The sequence below is a fragment of the Pteropus vampyrus genome, unplaced genomic scaffold (assembly GCF_000151845.1).
Source record: "Pteropus vampyrus isolate Shadow unplaced genomic scaffold, Pvam_2.0 Scaffold137, whole genome shotgun sequence".
Taxonomy (NCBI): domain Eukaryota; kingdom Metazoa; phylum Chordata; class Mammalia; order Chiroptera; family Pteropodidae; genus Pteropus; species Pteropus vampyrus.
The window spans coordinates 5,587,473-5,606,204 of NW_011888918.1; the positions used below are offsets into that span (position 1 = coordinate 5,587,473).

Below are 18,732 nucleotides of genomic sequence, written 5' to 3' on the forward strand. Positions count from 1 at the left end.
ATCATACTTTCACACTTCTATTTGACACTGCAAGTGTATGTGGAGGAACGGGAGGAGAAGCAGGATGACAGGAAGGGGTGGCAGGTGGAGGGAGGGCTAGAAGAGTAGAAACAGAATGGGGGAAGGAATCGAAAGCAACATTCATCCTTGAGATGAGTTTAGAGCTCCTAATTCCAGCCACCGGGCCATTCGCAATTGTCTCTCTGAGGCTGTGACCCTATCTGGAGTCATGGACTACAGATAAAGGGAACAAGTTCAGGGCCATGCATTCTGTCCTTACAGCAACCCTCAGAGAGAAGGACCTTAACAAAGGTTCTTTGATGACAGACAATCCTCTTTAATGAGATTCAAAAGGTGTTTACCCCTTAAGTTATACAGTCTCAGAACCAGAGGGCATCTACTAGCACTTCCCAAAAAGCCCGGCTTCTGAGGCCCTCACCCTGGAGGGCTTAGGCAGAGACAGCAACAGCAACTTGACAGAAAGAGATAAAAGAGACAAAACAGACAAAGAAGAGGCAGTAAATGGAAAAGGTCGTCCCTGGGCAAAGGTGAGTGCATTAGGGGCCCAGGTGTGGGAGAGAAGCTGGAGGGTCATCACTCCTAGAACATCAGGATCAGCAGGGAGTCCAGAAGCTCTGTGTGTCACAGATGAGGGCCAGAGAAAGCAGTGCATTCGTCTGGGTGGAGAAAAAAGTGATTTGAGCCATTCGTAGAATACTTGACATTTCTAATTTTCATATGTCATCTCCCCATCCTCATAGCACTCCCCTGTGACATCCATGTGTTATCTACACTCACACACACACACACACACACACACGAATACATGCACACATGCACATATATGCACACACTTGTGCAAATATATGCACATGCATACCAACCCCACCCACCGCATCAATGAGAGATGAAGAAACAGGAGTCCAGAAATGGCATGCTTTGCCCAAGCTGGTCAGCAGCTGCAATGTGTCTTGAGGCTCATTCTTCTTTTCACACCAGTACCCTGGGCACAGAGACACCTGGCAGTTTCATTTCACCAGGAAGTCTACAGCTAAGTGCTCCCATCCAAATGGATTATAACTGGCTGACAGATGAATCCAAGGTGGGTTTTCTTCTCAGCTAAAAGGGTAAGTAAGGTTTTCCCTAGTCTGTGCTCTGGGAGACTGAAGGGGCTGCCTACTTTCTGATAACAACTCAGGAGAAAGCCAACCATTGACAATACATCTTTAGGGCCTGATCTAAAACCAGGTCAAGCTGCAAAGCCCTGAGGATAGAGATCTCTTCTTGATGGAAAGGCTTGCAGGGAGAGGGGCAGCCAGGTCTCAGCTGCCTTCTGGTCCTGCTCTACCTCATTGCTTTGCTTGAGGACAGGGAGCTTGTCTTGCAGGGAGCCAGGAACACACAACACGGTCGCTTGGCTCCTGAGATGTTAGAACTGGTGGTGGTCTTAGAAGTCAGTGTAGTTCAGGTTCCACATTATTGTGTTGCTTTTCTGTTGGATTTGACTTCTTGTGTCTCCTACTCCTCCACCCCTCACCCCCATGGGCTTATCTGCTTCCTGGGCCTGCCGATCTGAGGCTGCAGAGAGAAGTACATGTTTGGGGACAGTGACTCTCACCAGACTTACCACAGGGCAGAACCTGTTTTTCCAGCACTCCAGGATCCACCTGGCTCCCTGGACAAGTTAGGCTCAAGCTGTCATTTAGAGAAGGAGGAATGTGGGAGTGAGAGTGCCTGCTAGTTGTCATGGAGAAAACTCTAGGGATTTCTCTGTAGAGATGGGGGTAGAAACTGAATTGGCGACCAAGAAAGGGCAGAATGAATTCTTTTCAGAAAAGCTTTTGGAAGAAACACTTTGGGTTGTGACCTGTGATTTAGAGCAGGGGGCTATGAACCAGCACGGTGTAGTGGAGAGAGCACTGGACTCGGGGTCCTGGGTTCCAGGGAGCTTTAGCCTCTAATAATTAGTCATGTCGAACATGAGCTCCAATAGTCTACAAAAATCATCATTTGACATCTCCAGGACACCCACAGGGCTCCTGCTTCTGAAGGAATCATCTGGTCTTAAGGTGGTATACGCAGGATGCTCAAGTCACTATTGTATTATAGAACTTACATTATGCACAAGCCAGGAGTCAAGTACAAATCATGTTCTCACAAGGAAGTGGGAGACCAGGAAGTCCCCTTTGATGATAGAGGTGAGCTTTACAGGATTGCCAAGTTCCTGTTAGTACTGTGTGGATGGTGCAGGGGCTGCTTCTCTGGCAGATGGTTGGCTAGAACCCCAATCTAGGGTTGGACCACTTTGGCTCCAAAAAGCCAGGACTTTGTGGCTTTACTTGCCTTCCAGGGTTGTGTGCAGATAGATTGAAATGATGAATATAAAAGCTCAGGATAAATATTCAGATCACATCAGGTGGCTGGTGTGACTCTGCTTACTGACATGTGTACCGGGCATGTTGCGTGGCAGGAACAGTAACTTAAGCTGCTGCTCCTGCATGTATGATGAAGGTCATTACTGATTTGGAAACTTTGATATTTTTCCCCTTCCTAAACTGTAGGTATTTCCATAAATGGCCTCCTGGGAAGTGCAAATTAGTTTGATTTTTCTCTTTTCAGAGCCTTCCATCTCAGGGGCACAAGCTGGAAATGTAAAGGGACCCTGAAAACTGATTCCCTGATTCCCCAATTTTATCAGCAAGAGCTGCACCTATGGGCACACTTCTTGGAGGGGTATCTTCAAGGGCCTGAGGTTTCAACATCTGTCTCCCTGCCTCCCAAAGGTCAGTGCTTGAGCCATGACTTTTGGGGCCCACCCTACTGAATGCTCTCCTGGGAAGCAAGCCCGTCTCCCACAGCCATTGCTTCCTGTGTTACCACGCTCGGCGCACATGGCTCATTCCCAGCCATTCCAATGCAGGCCCGACAAGCCCAGACTCTTCTGGGCTTGGTTCACAGGCTCTGCCTTTCTTTCCTTCAGGGTCCTGATTCTTCATCTTGGGATGCTCTCAGTCTTTGGGTAGAATTGGGCAGAAGGAAAGGGACAGGAAGTTGTTCCAGACACTACAACAGCATAGAAAAAGGTCCTGCAGTAAGAACGACATCCTGAAGCATGTGGGAAGAGACCCATCTGTAGGAGGAAAGTTGGAAGGAAGGGCCAGTTCAGGATAAGAGGAAGAACATGGAGTCTCCCTGGGCAGGGATCTGGGGCAGGGAAGGTTTCTCTTGTGGGGCCTGGGGTCAGACAGCCAAAGGTCAAAGGTGATCTGGACAAAGACTAGGCTTGAAAGCAGTCTTCAGTAAGCCAATTTGTATCCTTCATTTTTCAGATGAGGAAAAATAACTGAAGCCCAAAGAGGGAACATGTCCCCCTGAGGTCACACAGCTGATTACAGGTAGAGCTGAGATGCAGATCCAGGACTTTCGATGCCTCACTAAACCTCAGCAGCCTCCTCTGCCTGCATCAACTTCTGTCAACTTCCATGGCAGGAGAGTGACTTCACCACTAACTGGGTGCTGAGCACACACATAACTCAATATTATTAGGGACACTGTGGAATGGAACAGAAGGGGTGTGTGGGCCTAGGGGGAGAGGCCAATATCAGCACCAACTAGCTGATGAGAATGTGGACAAGCCTCTTAACCTCTCTGGGCCTCTGTTTCTTGATCTGTCTAGGGGCTGATAACAATACTTGCCTTCCAGGGTTGTGTGCAGATAGAGTGAAATGATGACTATAAAAGCTCAGGATAAATATTCAGATCATATCTGTATTTTCAAACATACTTGACTTATCAGTGTGGTTAAATGGCACTTAGTAGGGACTCATGGGATTTGTTTTTTGTTTGAGTGATTCAACTTGGTAGAAGCTAAAAGGTCAATATGCCTGTGGGTATTGCCACATATTCCAATGTGATGAGCAGTTTTGGGTGAAAGGAGCAAAGTCTTCTAGTTAAATAAAACATTATCCAAGAGTGGGAATATATTAAGCCATAATTATCCGCTGATAGCTGAGCCTAATGAGCTTCCACAGTGAACTTCGCCTGTTACCCAGCAGGCCCAGGACATAGTACAGGCAACATTTGTTGGGTAAGGGAGTCATCCAGAGCACTGTCCTCTATGCCACCTGTCAACACACACACACACACACACACACACACACACACACACACACACACGAGAAGGGCAAGGAAGCAGCTGGCCCATGGGGAGAGGGAGACGTGGTAGTGGGTGGTGAGCCTCAGGAGAAGCATGGAGCATCAGGGGCCTGCTGAAAGTGGGGAAGGAATGATAAAAAAGAGACAGGCTCAGAGACGGGATGGGGACCCAAAGCCCATCTTTGCCATCTTTAGTTCTACTCAGGCTGGACATAGGAAAATTTCAGTGGTCCCATCCCATGTGGGGCGAGCTTAGCAGCTAGCACTCTGTGGAAGGTGGACTTTACTTTGTCCGTCTCAGCCTCACTGTGGAGTAAGTGGACCATGGCTCCCAACCAGCTAGGCTCCAAGTCCCTCCCTTAGGCCCTTTCTCACAACCTCCCCTTCCCAGAGGGAGGCCCGGGACTCACCCACAGTGGCTGTCAAACCCGGGGAGAACTGGTCCTCACAGAATCTCCTCAGGAAAGATGTCTTCCCTACGGCAGAGTTGCCCACAAACACAATCTTGAAGAGCCGGTCCGGAGTGGAGGGAGATTCTTCCTCCTATGGATGGCAGACAGTCTGGCCAGCTGCTGAGTTGGTCACTAGCCCCTGCTCCTGCCACAATCTGCCCTTCATGCATCCCTATCGTGTCCAGGGGAAAGTGGGGACCTGGCCTCTACACCAGCACGGGGGAGGCCACTCAGCCTCAGATACAGGTAGCTTTGGGCTCAGGGCACAGAGGCTCCTCCCAGTATCAGCAGGAGGGAAGAGGGACATTCATTCAACTGACATTTGTTGTCTGCCTACACTATTGCAGGCCCTGTGCTGGGCCTGAAGATGCAGGGATGAGGAGGAGGCCTGGTTTACGGTGGAGTGAAGGAGGCAGGCATATAAACAAACAATCTCAGCACAATGTTCTAAGTACTCTGGGAGCAGGAAGGAGGAGCCAAGGACTCACAGAGGAGACGCTGAGATGCATCTTAAAGCAGAGGCAGAGAATCTCTATGCGGTAGAGGGGAGGATAAGGTGGGGTGTTTGCAGGGAGGATGAAGGTTAGGAAAAAAAGACATCTCTGTCCAGGGGCGGAGACAGCCCATTTTGGGGTGGGGCCTTTTTTTCTGCCATATCATTGAAAGCCTGGACCGATGGTGGACACCCTGGCCTCCCTGACTTTTGCTCTCTGTCCCATCTCATCAGCTTCCATCTAGAATCCCCATGTGCCCTGGGGAGGAAGGAGGGACAGTCTCCACCTTGTGAGCTATGAAATCCTTAATGTCAGGCTACTGGGCAGAGCTTTCCAGGGTCAACCAGTCACTGCTGCTCCTTCTCCTCTGCCCAGCAGCGGGAGAGACCGGAGCGGCTGCCCATTAGTCTGAAATGCTAAAGCCCATCAGGGAATGGACTTGCTTAGACACTGGGCAAGTGAGGGAAGGAGCTGGTTTCCAGCACCGGGTCATTCCCTTCTACTGAAATGGAGAGCTGCTTGCTCCCTCTCCCGAACCCTGCCTTCCTGCCCCGCCCAGCACTGCCGGCCAAATGAGGAGGCTCTTTCGAATCTACTTAGAAGTAGATTTGGGGGAATTAGCTCCTCTCATTGAGCAAAAACTATAATAGAGTGGCAGCAGATCTTAGAAGTACTTAAGTTTCAGAGAAAAGCCATTAATAGCTTTTTGGAGAGAAATCAATTCCACGTAGTACTTAGGAAGGAACTCAAGGTCAATTCCAGGAATCTAAACTTAAAAAAAAAAAAAATATGCCATACTCAAAAACTATGTCCCTGCCCAATTTTCTTTAATTCTCTTGCCATACACAAGGGCATCAGCTCTCCGCCAGTCTCCACTCAGCCTCTGTACCTCCAATTGTCATTTGTTTGAGACGAAAGCTCAGAGCAATCTGTGTCCTGAGGCTCAGACCCAGGTGGGGAATTTAAAGTCCAGAATGGACAGAGACTGTCCTGGCTGCAGAGGCTGTACCTGACACTTAGCCCTGCTCCCCATGTCCACGGGCCCCACCCCAGGCACAGCCCTATTTTTTCCCAGGCCAAATAAGATAAACACATCGATGGTTCAGCTCTGGGCGGGATCCACCTCACAGGTGTAACAAACACCTACTCATGTTCATGCACTTAACCTGTGTCCCCAGAGGGACACAGGTGAGACAGTGAGACAACCTACAGTGAGACAACCAGACTGGGGAAAGGGGGCTGGAGAGGGATCTGTTCTCATCCTCCTTCCCACCCCTTGAAAAATAAAATTTTAAAAAATAAAAGTTATACACGCAAAATTAGGAAATACAGGAAAGTAGAGAGGAAAATAACAATTATTCATCATCTACACTACCACCTGCAGTGATCACTATTCTTCCAGGCTTTTCTTCTACATAGATGAACATATATTTTATTGAGAGAGACTGGAGATAGTACATATAATTTTATCCTTTCTCATATATTATTAAATTATAAACATTTCTCTGAGTCACTAAAGGTTTTTGAAAATGTGATTTTTAACAGCAGTATAATATTTTATTGAATTAATATGCTATAGTTTATATCCCTATTAATGAACAGTTTTTTTCAACTTTTTGCTATTACGCACTTACATTCTTGCATTAAATCTTTGTTTGACTTTGGTTATTTCCTGAGGAAAGATTGCTAGAAGTAGAAGTGCTGGTACAAAGGCCGTGGTATTTTTAAGGTCTTGATTCCTATTATCAAATTGCTTTCTGGAAAGGTTGCACCAATTTCTGGCTCAGCAGCATTGCATGGAGGAGCAGCCTCCCAGCCACCTCCCAAAGAGCAGATGAGGCTCTTATGTGGCTTCTAACAGATCGTATTTCCTCACTGCTGCAGCTTTTGTCTCCAGCTAAATGGCAGCCCAACCTGGTGGAGCCGCACAGTGTGAGAGCGCAGCAAGAAGGTTAGCCCAGACCTGGCCCCTCTGGGCTTCTACTTCCCCATCGGCCAGAGGGAAGAAGAAATTTCTGACACTTCCTCAAATAACCATGAAGATCAAATGCCAGAGCAGACTCGATGCTCAGCTGTTTTCCTTTACCCCTGACCTCATGACACTTCTTTCACTTTTGGGGGAAAGTGTGAGGGTATTGAAAAGCTCATTTGTGCCCACTGCCCACAAGTGTAGGTCTGTGCACTGATGGGTTGTGGAGGGGCATGTAGGAGGCAGGGGCCCCACCCACCAATGGGTGCCACCCAGTTCTCCATCCTCCCCTGGGCCCTTGACCTCCACCACTCCACCCATCAGAGGAGTGAGACGTAGGCCATGAATCTTAATTTGGACCCAAGAATGATAACTAACTGATGGCAAGAAGTCCCGTGCAGTGGTTGGAGAAGGCTTCCCGGCACACACACTAACACAGTCATGGAAACGTGCAAGGCAGTAAGGCCTGTTTCCAAAGGACCATCTCAGTGTGCAGGGAGGAGCCTCTTCCATACTGTCGTGGACATTTCCAAAACTGTTTTAGAGGGTCAAGTGGAGGCTGGAGGGCTTGAGGAGCCTCACTCTAAGCCAGGGTCACGAACAATGTGTAGAACATAATCACCATGTGCCAGAGGAAGAGGATGCCTATGGCCTCCTTCTCCCCACAGAATTTAGCGGGAAGATCTGGTGGGGAATTCAGGAGGGATGTGGGAGTAGAGCACTGCACTGAAGAGAGGAGCAGGCAGGGCACTTGGGAATAAAAGAGTGATCAGCTGATCAAGAATGGAGAGAAAAATGATGATATGAAAACTTCCTGGCCCTGACGAGAGCAGTTACAAAATGTAAGAAAAGATGTACAATTGTAAAACTTTGTGATATTTTATGCAGAGACAGGCAGAGGATCGCAGTTACAAAATGTAAGAAAAGATGTACGATTGAAAAACTTTGTGATATTTTATGCAGAAACAGGCAGAGGATCTATCTTAAGTAGGTACTCAAAAATGCTTTTGAATCTGAATTAGAAAAGAGAAGTTATAAGGAGAATTTACCAGGACCCCTGAGACACTTAGCTATGCAGGAGAAGGTGGTATTTGAAAGACACAAATATGCTGAATCACAAGACGAGCCGCATCTGACTTCCAGAGCTGCCTTTGGGGCAAGGCACAGCAGTGACATCTACACACCAATGTGGGATGTGCCCTTACCTTAGACAGAGCTTCTTTGCCAACAGGCTGCCCTCGGGGAGATGTGGGCGTGAGTTGCAGCTGAGAAGGTTGGGCCTGCTGGATTTGTCCTTCCACTTGCTGGCTGGAGACCTCCTCCTCTTCTGGGCATTTGCTCAGTGGCTGCTCAAGGCTGCCATCCAGGAGCTGGGGCAGGGGATCTTCTTCAATGGAGATGATTCTGCGGAATGCCCGGGGGAGTGGACCCCCAGCCCTAGATCCTGACTCCTCTTCTGTAAGGGGATATCCACTCAGGCCCGAGGAGCTTCTACTCTTTGGCATGCCAAACACATCTTCTTCTTCCTCTGACTCCCTATTTTGGGATGAGGAAGAAAAAAGAGTGGGAAGGAAATTGTAAAATGTATTATTTCAATATGGAAGCCAGACAGCTTTTCTGACAAACAGATGACTGATGAGCACCATGCCTTGGGGCAAAGAGCTCCAGAAAAACAGATCCAGCATCCATTCACTCAACGCACTTATGTAAGTGCCTGATGATGAAGGTGATGATGAAGATTATGGTGAAGAAAATGATGGAGGTGATGATGATAGTAGCTTAATACCTGGTGGAAATCGTCATCATCACTAAGCCAAGCATTCCATAAAGACAAGGGCTATGTAGTAGAGGGGCTAAAGCGATAATGACACGACTAAAAACATTTTTACGAGTTGAGAGAAGTGCTATAATGGAGAAGTAAAAAGTGTGAAGAAGGTAGCATAACAGATCTGGAAATAAAGCACCCTGGATTAACAATCAGGTGGCCTTGGCTCTGGTCCTAAGACCAGCTCTAAGTAACTTGGAGTCTCAGTTTCCTCACCATGAAGTGGCCCACTGCCCTGCTTACTTCACAAATAAGATAATGCACACACACAAAAAGACATGCTCACAAGCAGCCCTAAGCAATATGAGGGAGGAACCCCCCATCACTAGCCAGATGTCCACTGGCTCAGAGGCAGCTGCCCACTAGAGAATGGGCTTTGGGTTAGAAGGAAGTCAGGCAGGTCATCTCAACCTGCCTCTTTCTTTTCTCTTTCTCTCAGTGTCCCTGCAAGTCAGAGTCAGGAGGAAGTGGCCTCAGAGCCCTCAGAGCCCTAAGTGCATATTTACTTCCAGAAGCATCTGAGCATGAAGATCAAGGGGGAGCAGTTAGGAGGTATAGGGATGCTGGGCTGATGCGCAGGCTGTACTTTCAGAGGTTTGGAGAGCAAAGGCATCACAGATCCTTCCTGGCACAGGAGTTCCTCTCCAGTGCTTGTGGACAACCGAAGCTTGACAAGGAGGACCTTGAGCCCAAAACTGATAGACACATCCTTATACACACACATGCACAAACGTATGCAAGGATTAGAGAAGAAAGTGAAATGAGAATGAAGGGATGAAGTGACGGGGCCAAAGGAGAAAAAAGGTGGGCAACGGACACAGAATATGCAGAGCAAACACTCTCCCTTCATCTTGCCCCCTAACTTATTTATTATTCCTATGGACCAATAATAGGAAGGAAAAAATGCATGTTCTAAAGTCTGAAAGATAAATTAAGATATACTGCTGGTTCACAAAAATAGTGACTTACTTTGGGTCCCTTGATATAAAATAAAGGATTCGCAGCAATTCAAGGACCTTTCCACTTTTTATGAAATCACAGTTTTCAGTAGAAGCTGACTGTCTTCTTTCCAATAAATTTCTTTTATATTTTAGCAAGCCTACTGTTTATCTGCTTTTGAACATAATTAGTATTCCCATTCACTTTCACTGTGCTTATACAAACGAGTGCATATGTGTGTGCACATGAGAGCATGTTTTTTCAAAGGGCCTTGTAACAAGAAAAGAAATGGCCACCGAAATGGTCCTAAATTGAAACATTTCTTGGGAAAACCTTTTTATATAAGAAATTCTCAAGCACTATTGACATTCTGTAACACCTTTAGCTTCGCATGAGTATGTTCATTTTTGGCTGTCCACCAAATGCTGTGTACTGGCAGTAGAGAGCGGCCACCTCGGGAAAAGTCTGTGTTGGAATTCAAGGTTTACAATTTGTTGCTTGTTTCCTCCACTCAACCATAAACTCCATTAAAGCAGAGATACGGTCTGGTTTGCTCACCACTATATATCCAGCACATAGCACAGTATCTTGAATATTGTAGGCACTCAATGATGGATATTAATGGCAGAATTCATGTGTAATTTACCTTTGGAGTCTTCACAGAACTCAAAAGAATATCTAGTATCGAGTAGGCATTGGTAAATACTTGTCAAATGAATCAATCAATGAACATATTCAGTTCTGAGGAACCAACAGGCCAACTATTATTGTAGAAATTTGGCTCTCAAATTGTATCTCACTGGGAATTCATGATGACCAAGTCCAAGGACTTGGCTCACAGCTGACCTACATCCAGCATCACCTCCCTTTGCAGATCTGTTTATTTCATGCTTGCCATCCTCAGTGTCTCCTAGATGAGCAAGTTCACATACTTTCTCTCCAGGTCTAAAACTAAGGGACCTGGCTGCCTCTACCTATCTATGGCCATCTATGTGGATGGAGCTGGTGCCAAAAAGAAGAGGGGGCAGGAGACTGGCTAGTCTTTTCGAATGAGCAATGAGCCCCTCTCTTGGAGACTCAACCATGTGCTGCCCAGTAGGAACAAAACATGTCATCTTTGAGTTAATTAAATATAAATCATTGAAAGGAATCTGTCAAGCACAGTCCCCACATTTGTCTGTAAAAGAGTTCAACTGTTGGAGATTCCATATGACTCTTCAGTTATCCTTCAGAGACCAAACAGTCATGTCCTTGAAAAACCAAGTGTATCTATTCTGCTCAAAAGACAACAGGGCATTGTCCCACTACACCCTCCATCTCTCTCCTTTGATCTCTCTTGTTTTTTCTCTCCTCTGCTGATCTACAGCACATGTCAGTCCCTCTCTGAAGGCACATACTGGGAGCCCAGAAGACAGTGGCCTGTCCTAGGGGCTTGCTCTGCACAGTACTCCTCCCAGATTCAAGGAGAGTGAGCGCAGGTGACTCCAACCTTCCCCACCAGGGCTCTTTCTAAAGAGCCAGTCTACACTCAGCAGGGATCAGGACAATGAGTGCAAGACTAACAAACAGATAATGAATGAACAGAGGATGACTTACCTTCTAAGAATCCCTCTGCCGTCCACATATTTGCCTATCACAGAGCCAGATCTCTGTTTCCAGCTTGCCTTGGAAGCAGCTGTGTTTGCCTTGGCTGTCTTATCTTTCTGTGGAAACACAAAAGGCCCTCAGATCCATGCCTGATAGTTTATCCCAGTGTTTGAGCAGAAAGGGCTCAACACTCCTACCTCATAGGTGGCTCTAAACAAAACTCTGAAGTAAGCAAGCAATGTTCTGATCTCGCTGCTAGCATTCACTCGCTCGTTCCTTTTGCTATCATCTCTCACCAGAATTCCTCCACTTCCTATATAATAATCCAGTCAAATGAACCAACATGCAGTTTAGAGCCTGAGGTCCACGACAGTATCCTTCACAGGACTACGGATAATTTGCAAGAGAACAAGAAGAGATAAATGTGGAATGCATAGGAAAAATATTTGTAAACAGAAAAGGCCGTGCATCTTTAAATCACACTCTCCTGTGTGGCTCCAGTTTCTCTTCATTCCTAAAGCTCCCAAATAAGAAAGGACCAGCCCAGAGAGAGGATCAACTAACCCAGTGCTCTATCCACAGCTACTAAGCTAGTATAAGGTATTTCAGGCCATTTGTGGACATAGGCTGGGTGTAGAAAAATTACTGACACATCTGAAATAGAGAGCCTGGGTGGAGTGGGGCTTACAACCCATTTTGCCAACACTCCCTAACAGATACCTTCCAGGAGATAAGGGGGAGTCAGATCACAGGGAGAATCTATCATTAACCAGCTTTCCCCATGATTCCCAGTGATCCTTATCAAGAGAAGGAGGGGTGGCAGGGCTCCCAGAGCCCCCGAAGGTATGGCTATAATGATTCCAAATTAATCTTTAATTATTATCCAGCATGGACATGATTTTATCCCTCTTCTTTCTAGTCTCCACGAGAGTTCTTAATTTCCGTTCCTTTTTCAAAGCAAAATGAGTTTGGCAAGTGAGGGAAAGCCAGGTCAAGGGATTAGAGTGACATTTGGTTGGAAGTTTTAAAATAAATTCAGTATCACTTCTAAAACAATTATAACCATTATCATCATCAAACAAACATGTGTAGGCTGAAGCTTCGCTCTACTAGCACACACAGGTGGGCAGCAGAGATGTTTGCTGCCAGTCAATGACAGAAAAGAAAGGCTGTGGAACAAGTTTCCACAGGGACCTTATAACTCAGAGCGCACCCAATTCAGGCCAAGCTAGCTGCCTCTCGTTGACCCCATTGAGACCACTGCTCAACTAAAGGTCCAGTGAAAGCCCTCTTCATTTCAAAAGTTTTTCTCAAAAATCCCTACAATGTGGGAAAAAGGATAGGGCTTCCCTTTCCTCATGTGATAGTTGGGGTCGTGGTCCAAGAAAGTGGACGACATGCCCAAGGATATATGTGAAATTCATGGTGTGATAATTCTGATAATTAAACACTCACATCAATCAGCCCTGCCCCCATTTTTATTTCCTTCAGCGCATCCGACAGCTACTATCTAAAGGGGAGTGTGACAGGGGAGCATGGAATCCTAGATTTTATTTAATGCAGCCCAAAGTGAAGATCTTTAAATAAAAATAGAATTTTGTGCTATTTGGGAAAGTATGTTGAGTGTGGTGCTCAAGTATGGAGGTGCGGGGGTCCCCAAAGGGTAAAAACAATCTGATGTAAAATTGACTATGTAAATCATGAAATACGCATTTTGAATTAGTTCTATGACTGTGTAAATGCAAAATTTCCATCAAGAGATCAAAATTTTAATAAAGGAAAAAATTGAGCATTTTGATTTAAAAGTGATCATGACATTTCAACTGTGCTATCTCATGGACAGAACTACCATTTCTGCATTCAAGAAGTGTGTGACTCTCCCAAATATTTATTTGTCTCGCTATGCCAAGAAGAAAGTGTGTGATTTCATAGGAAATTAATGCCATTACCCAGGGGCCACCCTACATTTTTTATTATTTTCAAAAAAGCTTGTGCCATGATCTTGCTCACACAGAAGGAAGCACCCAGACCTCAAGCCTCAGGACATTCCTGGCTAACCCCAGCTCAGGTTCTGGCTGCCACTGGACCACAGTCTTTGTCTACCCCCCAGGGGAAGTGGCACCGGCCACTCACCTGAAAATGTATGTCCCGTTCATCCCGAAGGTGCTTGTTCCTTTCCCTGTGGATGGAAAAGGGGAATCTATTCAAACGTGGAGTTTGCAGTCGACAGATCCAATAGCAGCCGGTTTGTCAGTCAGATCTGTGCCAAGGAAGAGTTGGTGTAGGAGGCCCAGGGAGCATGTGGAACTTCTTTCTTTAGGGGCTGTGGTTATGGCAGATTGTAGTTTACAAATCAGCTCAGGGGCAGGGGGATAGACAGAATGACCTCGTGACACCATGGCCCTTCAGGATCATGCACTGATCTATGCTATCACGGGTGGGGGGGGGAACCTCCCCCAGAGGGTGACCAGGAGTTCCAGCTGCGCCTGTGAACTTACTGTTGGGCCTGTGTGCGCACTCTCTCTCTCTCTGAACCATTCATTCATGCATGCATTTGATCGACAAGTGTCTCCTGGGCACCCACTACATGCCAGGCACCGTTCTAGCTAACAAAATTACACCAGTGAACAAAAGAAAAAGTTCCCGCCCTCGGGGAATTTGTATTTTGGCTCAGACATAATTGCTAATGAGAAAAATAAAGCGGGAGAGTGAAATAAAGTGTGCCAGAGGGTGGACTGGTATTTCAGTAAGGTGGTCAGGAAAAACCTCACTGAGAAGGGAGCATCTGGGCAGAGACTTAAAGGAGGAGAGAGGAGCTCTGCAGGAATCTGAGAGAAGAGCATCACAGGCAGAGGAAAGAGCAAGGGCAAAGCCTGGGGTTGGAATATACCTTGTTGTGCATGAGGAACAGAAAGGAAGGCAGTAGAGGGAGAGCAGTTAGGAGAGAAGGTCAGAGAAAAGATGGGGGGAGGAGTGAGGACTTGCCATTCATAGCCTGTGGGCCACTGCAAGAACTTTGATTTTTACTCCAAATGACAGACGGAGCCATGGGGTGGGGTAGGTGGCAGAGGAGTGTCTTGATCTGACTCAAGTTTTCAAAGGAGCCCTATAGGTGCTGTGCCAAGAACAGATTGCTGAGGACAAGGGTGAGGCCCCGAGAATTGGCTAATATTTTCAGCAACATGTTGGTCATTGGTGCGGCTTCAGTGGAAACACTGGTAGAAGAAGCCTGACTGGAGAGCTGGGAATGTGAAGAAAGGAAACAGAGACAGTGAATGTAAGTAAACAATCTTTGGAAAGTTCTGTTGAAAGTGATTTAAAAAATGGAACATAGCTGGATGGAGAAGGGAGGACAAGAGATATCGGATAAGAAATATTATGATATATTTGTAGATCTCGCCAAAGGGAGGGCACAGCATTGATCTGACCTTCATCACTATAGCATGGCGATTTACTGGGCACCGACTGTGGGCAGGCACTCCACTAAGTGTACTGCATGCGGCCGGCATAGATCCGAGATGGGTTGGAATAACGACCTCAGTTTCCACAGTCTTGCAGAAAACACTAGGAACATGCTGAGGTTGTTTGGTACCAGTTATGTGCAGCTGATGAGCTGGCCGGCACACAGCCAGGGCCTTCAGAACAAGTTGAGAGGAATGAGGAAGGCATTTAATAAGTCCCGAGAAAGGCAAAAGGAGCTTCTCGTGCCGGAAGGACCTTCCCTCTGTGCAGGCAGTGACATTAGCAGCCTTACAACTGAGTGAGACTTAGGAAGCCATATCTTTATTGGGGAGTTTGCTGTGCTGTTTCTTGCTTTGTGTCAAAGCTTCAGTATTTAAAAAAAAAAAATGCTCGACTCTTTAAATGTGTTGGCTTTCATTCACACCACTGCCCTGTTGCGATTGCCACTCACATAGGTCATCTAATTCTCAAAAGAAGCCTGTGGGGTGGGTATGAGAAGATTAAGACTTTAATAGGTGAAGTCAGGTGTTCAAGGTCAAACAGGTAATGAGAGGCAGTGCTGGGTCTTGAACCAGATCCAGCTGCAAAGCACATGTTCCTCAGTGCCCTGAAATTGCTTCTATTGGACCCATTTGCCTTAGGAGGGCAGTCCCCTCCTCACCCCGTCAAATCCGGGCCATTGTCCCGAGTCCACCGCCACCACCCCCTCCACATCCCTACTATTCTCCCCACTCCCCTCCACCCCACACCACTCCACCTCCAACTTTCTCTCCTCGATTCCTGTGTCCCCACTGCTCTCTGTCACTACCTGGTGATTTCGCCGAGGAAAAATCTGCCATGGGGCCTTTCCCTCCATGCTGGCTTTTACCAGCTGGTGGAGTTTAAGCTTGGTAACACGCAGCAGCATAGAAAGACTCCAGGCATGTGATTCTGTACAAATGTTAGTTTCCATTAAGAAGACCCACAAGTATTTGTAGAGTGCTGCCTCGGCATTCTCCCCTGCTCATTCATGTTGAATCTGCCCTTCCCCTTTTTCTAAGTACAATAGAAAAAAGGGGAAAACAAACACTTGTCCTTGGACATCTTGTTCTCTTCTTTTCGTGAAAGTCTTCCTCAGAATCAAGACTTTCTCTCAGATGGATGAGAACTTGGCCACCTCAGAACCGCTTTCATCTCCCTAGCCTTTGGAGGCCTGTTGAAATCATGTATTGAGGGCAGTAAGTCTGAAATGCATTCAGTTTGAAATACTTTTCAATTTGGAAGCATCACGATGTCAGACACAGTGACCTTACCTTGCTTTCAAATAAAAACAAAAGACAAAAATTTCATAATTACCTGATTCAAAATCACTTGCAATTTGCAAATCGGAACCCCAAATCCTTCTGTTCCATCTCCATTCCCCAGGAGGTGTTTGGCAGGCAGCAGGTACAGACGCTAAGAAACCTCACAGGCAAACTAAAAATGCCACCTTTCTCCACACAGGTTTGGAGAGGTTTTGTTGTGTTTTGTTTTGTTTTCTTGTGTCGGGGGGCATATATCAGACCAGTGAGCTTTGAATTTACAGTGAGTTTTAGCAAGCTGAAGAAACTCTTTTCTTGGTGTTCTGTTTTTGACTCATTTGCAGGAGTACCTTGGAGATACTGCAGGTTTGGTTCCAGACCACCACAATAAAGCGAGTATACAATAAAGCAAGTCACATGAACTTTTTGGTTTTCCAGTGCATATAAAAGTCATGTTTACTCTACACTGTGGTCTATTAAGTGTTCCATTACATTATGTCTAAAAAAAAAAAAAACAAAAAACAAAAACAACGAACAAATGAAAAAACCTTAATTAAAAATACTTTATTGCCAAAAAATGCTAATCATTTGAGCTTCCTGAAAAAATGGCACTGATGGACTTACTTGATGCAGGATTGCCACAAAACTTCAGTTTGTAAAAAAAAAATGCGATATCTGTGAAGCACAGTAAAATGAAGTATGCCTGTACTCATTCAACAAACATTAACAGAATAGGGCAGAATAAAGAGAATCAGCCAGATGCGGATCTCAGTTCTGGCTCCCCCAGTGAGTAGCTGTGTCATTTTTGGTAAATTACCTCATTTCTCTAATATTAACTTCCTCATCAGTTAACTCCTGTATTAACAACTGCCCTACTTTCCTAAGTTTGTTGACGATGAAAGAAATACCATAGCTGGCACAGAGTAGATACTCAATAAACTCGGTTCCCCTCCTACTTGAGCAAGTACTGTGTAAGGTACTTTGACAGACACCAAGAAGAATGAGGCAGAGCCTACCCACAGAGGTATAAACTGAAGAGGGAAGTGGGCATGTGTGTAGATGGACCAAACTTAATGGAGAGGGTGGTACTCAGCTGTCCAAATAATACACTGGGGACAAAGGGAATGAGGGCGCTCTCTCAACAGCTATGTTTTCCCAGCAAGTAGGCAGGAAAGACCCTCAGACTGAGCCCCCAACCTGAGGTATCTGGTATGCTCTCTCAGAAAATATCCACTGTTGACCCACCTCAGGAAATCCAGCTGCTTCAGGAGCCCCGACTTCTCCCGCTGCAGACTCTCTGTCACGCGGTACACTTCCCTGAGGAGGAAGCAAATACAGCAGTGATGAGAGACTCTTCTGAGGGGGTGAGCTACCAGGACATAAGGTATCGTGCTGAGGTTGGATGCCCAGGACTCCTCACACTGGAACCTGTAGAAAGTGGCCTGTGCTGGAGACAGAGGAGTTTAGGGGAATATGGGCTTCCTTGGGGAGCACCTGCCATGTGCAAGTGCTTACGGCCATGATCTCAGTTAATCATCACAGACACACTCTTTGGAAAGTAAAATCTCCATTTACAGACACAAAGAGGTTCGACGACTCTCCCTGCTCACACAGACAACCCAGGGTCCTAACCCCCTACCCCCAAAACTGCTCATTCCACAGTCACTTCACATGCCACCTGAAAATATGACTCGATGAGAACTGCACTGTTTTCCCAGGCTCCAAAACAGTCTTTCCCCGACCAGAGTTCAGGGAATAAGAATCAATATTCTTCTCCAGCCCAGTTTCTCAGGGTGAGAGCAGAGCTGGTATTCTTTTTTCCCCTGGATGCTAGTTTAGTTCGTTTTCGGGAGATCTCAAAAAATCATTTTCCTACTTCACCTTCCCGTCAAAGTCTCCAATCTGTTCCCAGACACCTGGGATTTCCACTGTTGGTCATTCATTTCTTTGACTTAGGATTTCTTACCTCTAGCTATAAAGCAGAGATTTAATGTATCAATTATAATCAGTCATTTATATAACAGTATGAATGCATCAATCATATCAGGAGTTTTGAGGAAGAGAGAGACACTGAGGGTTATATATGTGGTGGCTGGAAGGAAACTTAGCAAGGCAGGGTCTGTGTCGTTTGTTTACCTCTGTATTCTCATTGCAGTGTCTGGCATGCTGGCAGAGTCGATAGGCAGCAGCAGGAAGAAAGAAAGGAGAGAGGGCAGAAAGGAAGGCTGGAGATGGAAGAAGAAAAGCAGGGATGGAAGGAGAAAGAGAGGAAGGGAGGAAGGAAGGCAGGAAGACAAGAAGGCAGGAAGGAAGAAAGGAAGCAAGGATGGAAGGAAGGGAGGAGGGAGCAAGTTGGGAGGTATCGGTGCCAGTCAGGAAAGAAAGGGAAAAAAGCAAAATTCAGTGACGTCGGAAAATAAACCTTGCTTAACTTCACAATTTTGCCTCCATCCTTCCCTCCGTGCTCTGGTCTATGGTTCATGCAAAGGGTCCAAAGTTCCACATTACCAAACCGCTTTTAGTGTAGGGCGCATCTTACAGCTTGATAAATTCGTTCCTCTCCGTAGGC

The 18,732-nt window shown here is 46.3% G+C and overlaps 1 protein-coding gene across 6 annotated transcripts in view; it reads right to left on the reverse strand.

The window, feature by feature from the left end:
- Positions 1 to 6: 6 nt before the first annotated feature.
- LOC105297282 (EF-hand calcium-binding domain-containing protein 4B) overlaps positions 7 to 18,732 on the reverse strand; it is a 124,143-nt gene continuing 105,417 nt past the window's right edge. For 3 of the 6 annotated variants that reach the window (XR_002782205.1, XR_002782206.1, XR_002782204.1), the window contains 7 exons: positions 17,409 to 17,480; positions 13,555 to 13,600; positions 11,431 to 11,537; positions 8,276 to 8,606; positions 4,566 to 4,698; positions 894 to 3,130; positions 7 to 677 (listed from right to left, as the gene is read on the reverse strand). Coding sequence is in view for 3 of the 6 variants with exons in the window: in XM_011367871.2 (XP_011366173.1) it covers positions 643 to 677; positions 4,566 to 4,698; positions 8,276 to 8,606; positions 11,431 to 11,537; positions 13,555 to 13,600; positions 17,409 to 17,480 (724 nt within the window). In the remaining 3 variants the exon portion in view is untranslated. Of the gene's footprint in view, positions 678 to 893; positions 3,131 to 3,748; positions 4,269 to 4,565; positions 4,699 to 8,275; positions 8,607 to 11,430; positions 11,538 to 13,554; positions 13,601 to 17,408; positions 17,481 to 18,732 lie in introns of those variants that run through there. The other 3 variants (XM_011367871.2, XM_023535188.1, XM_023535187.1) reach the window with 3 other exon arrangements.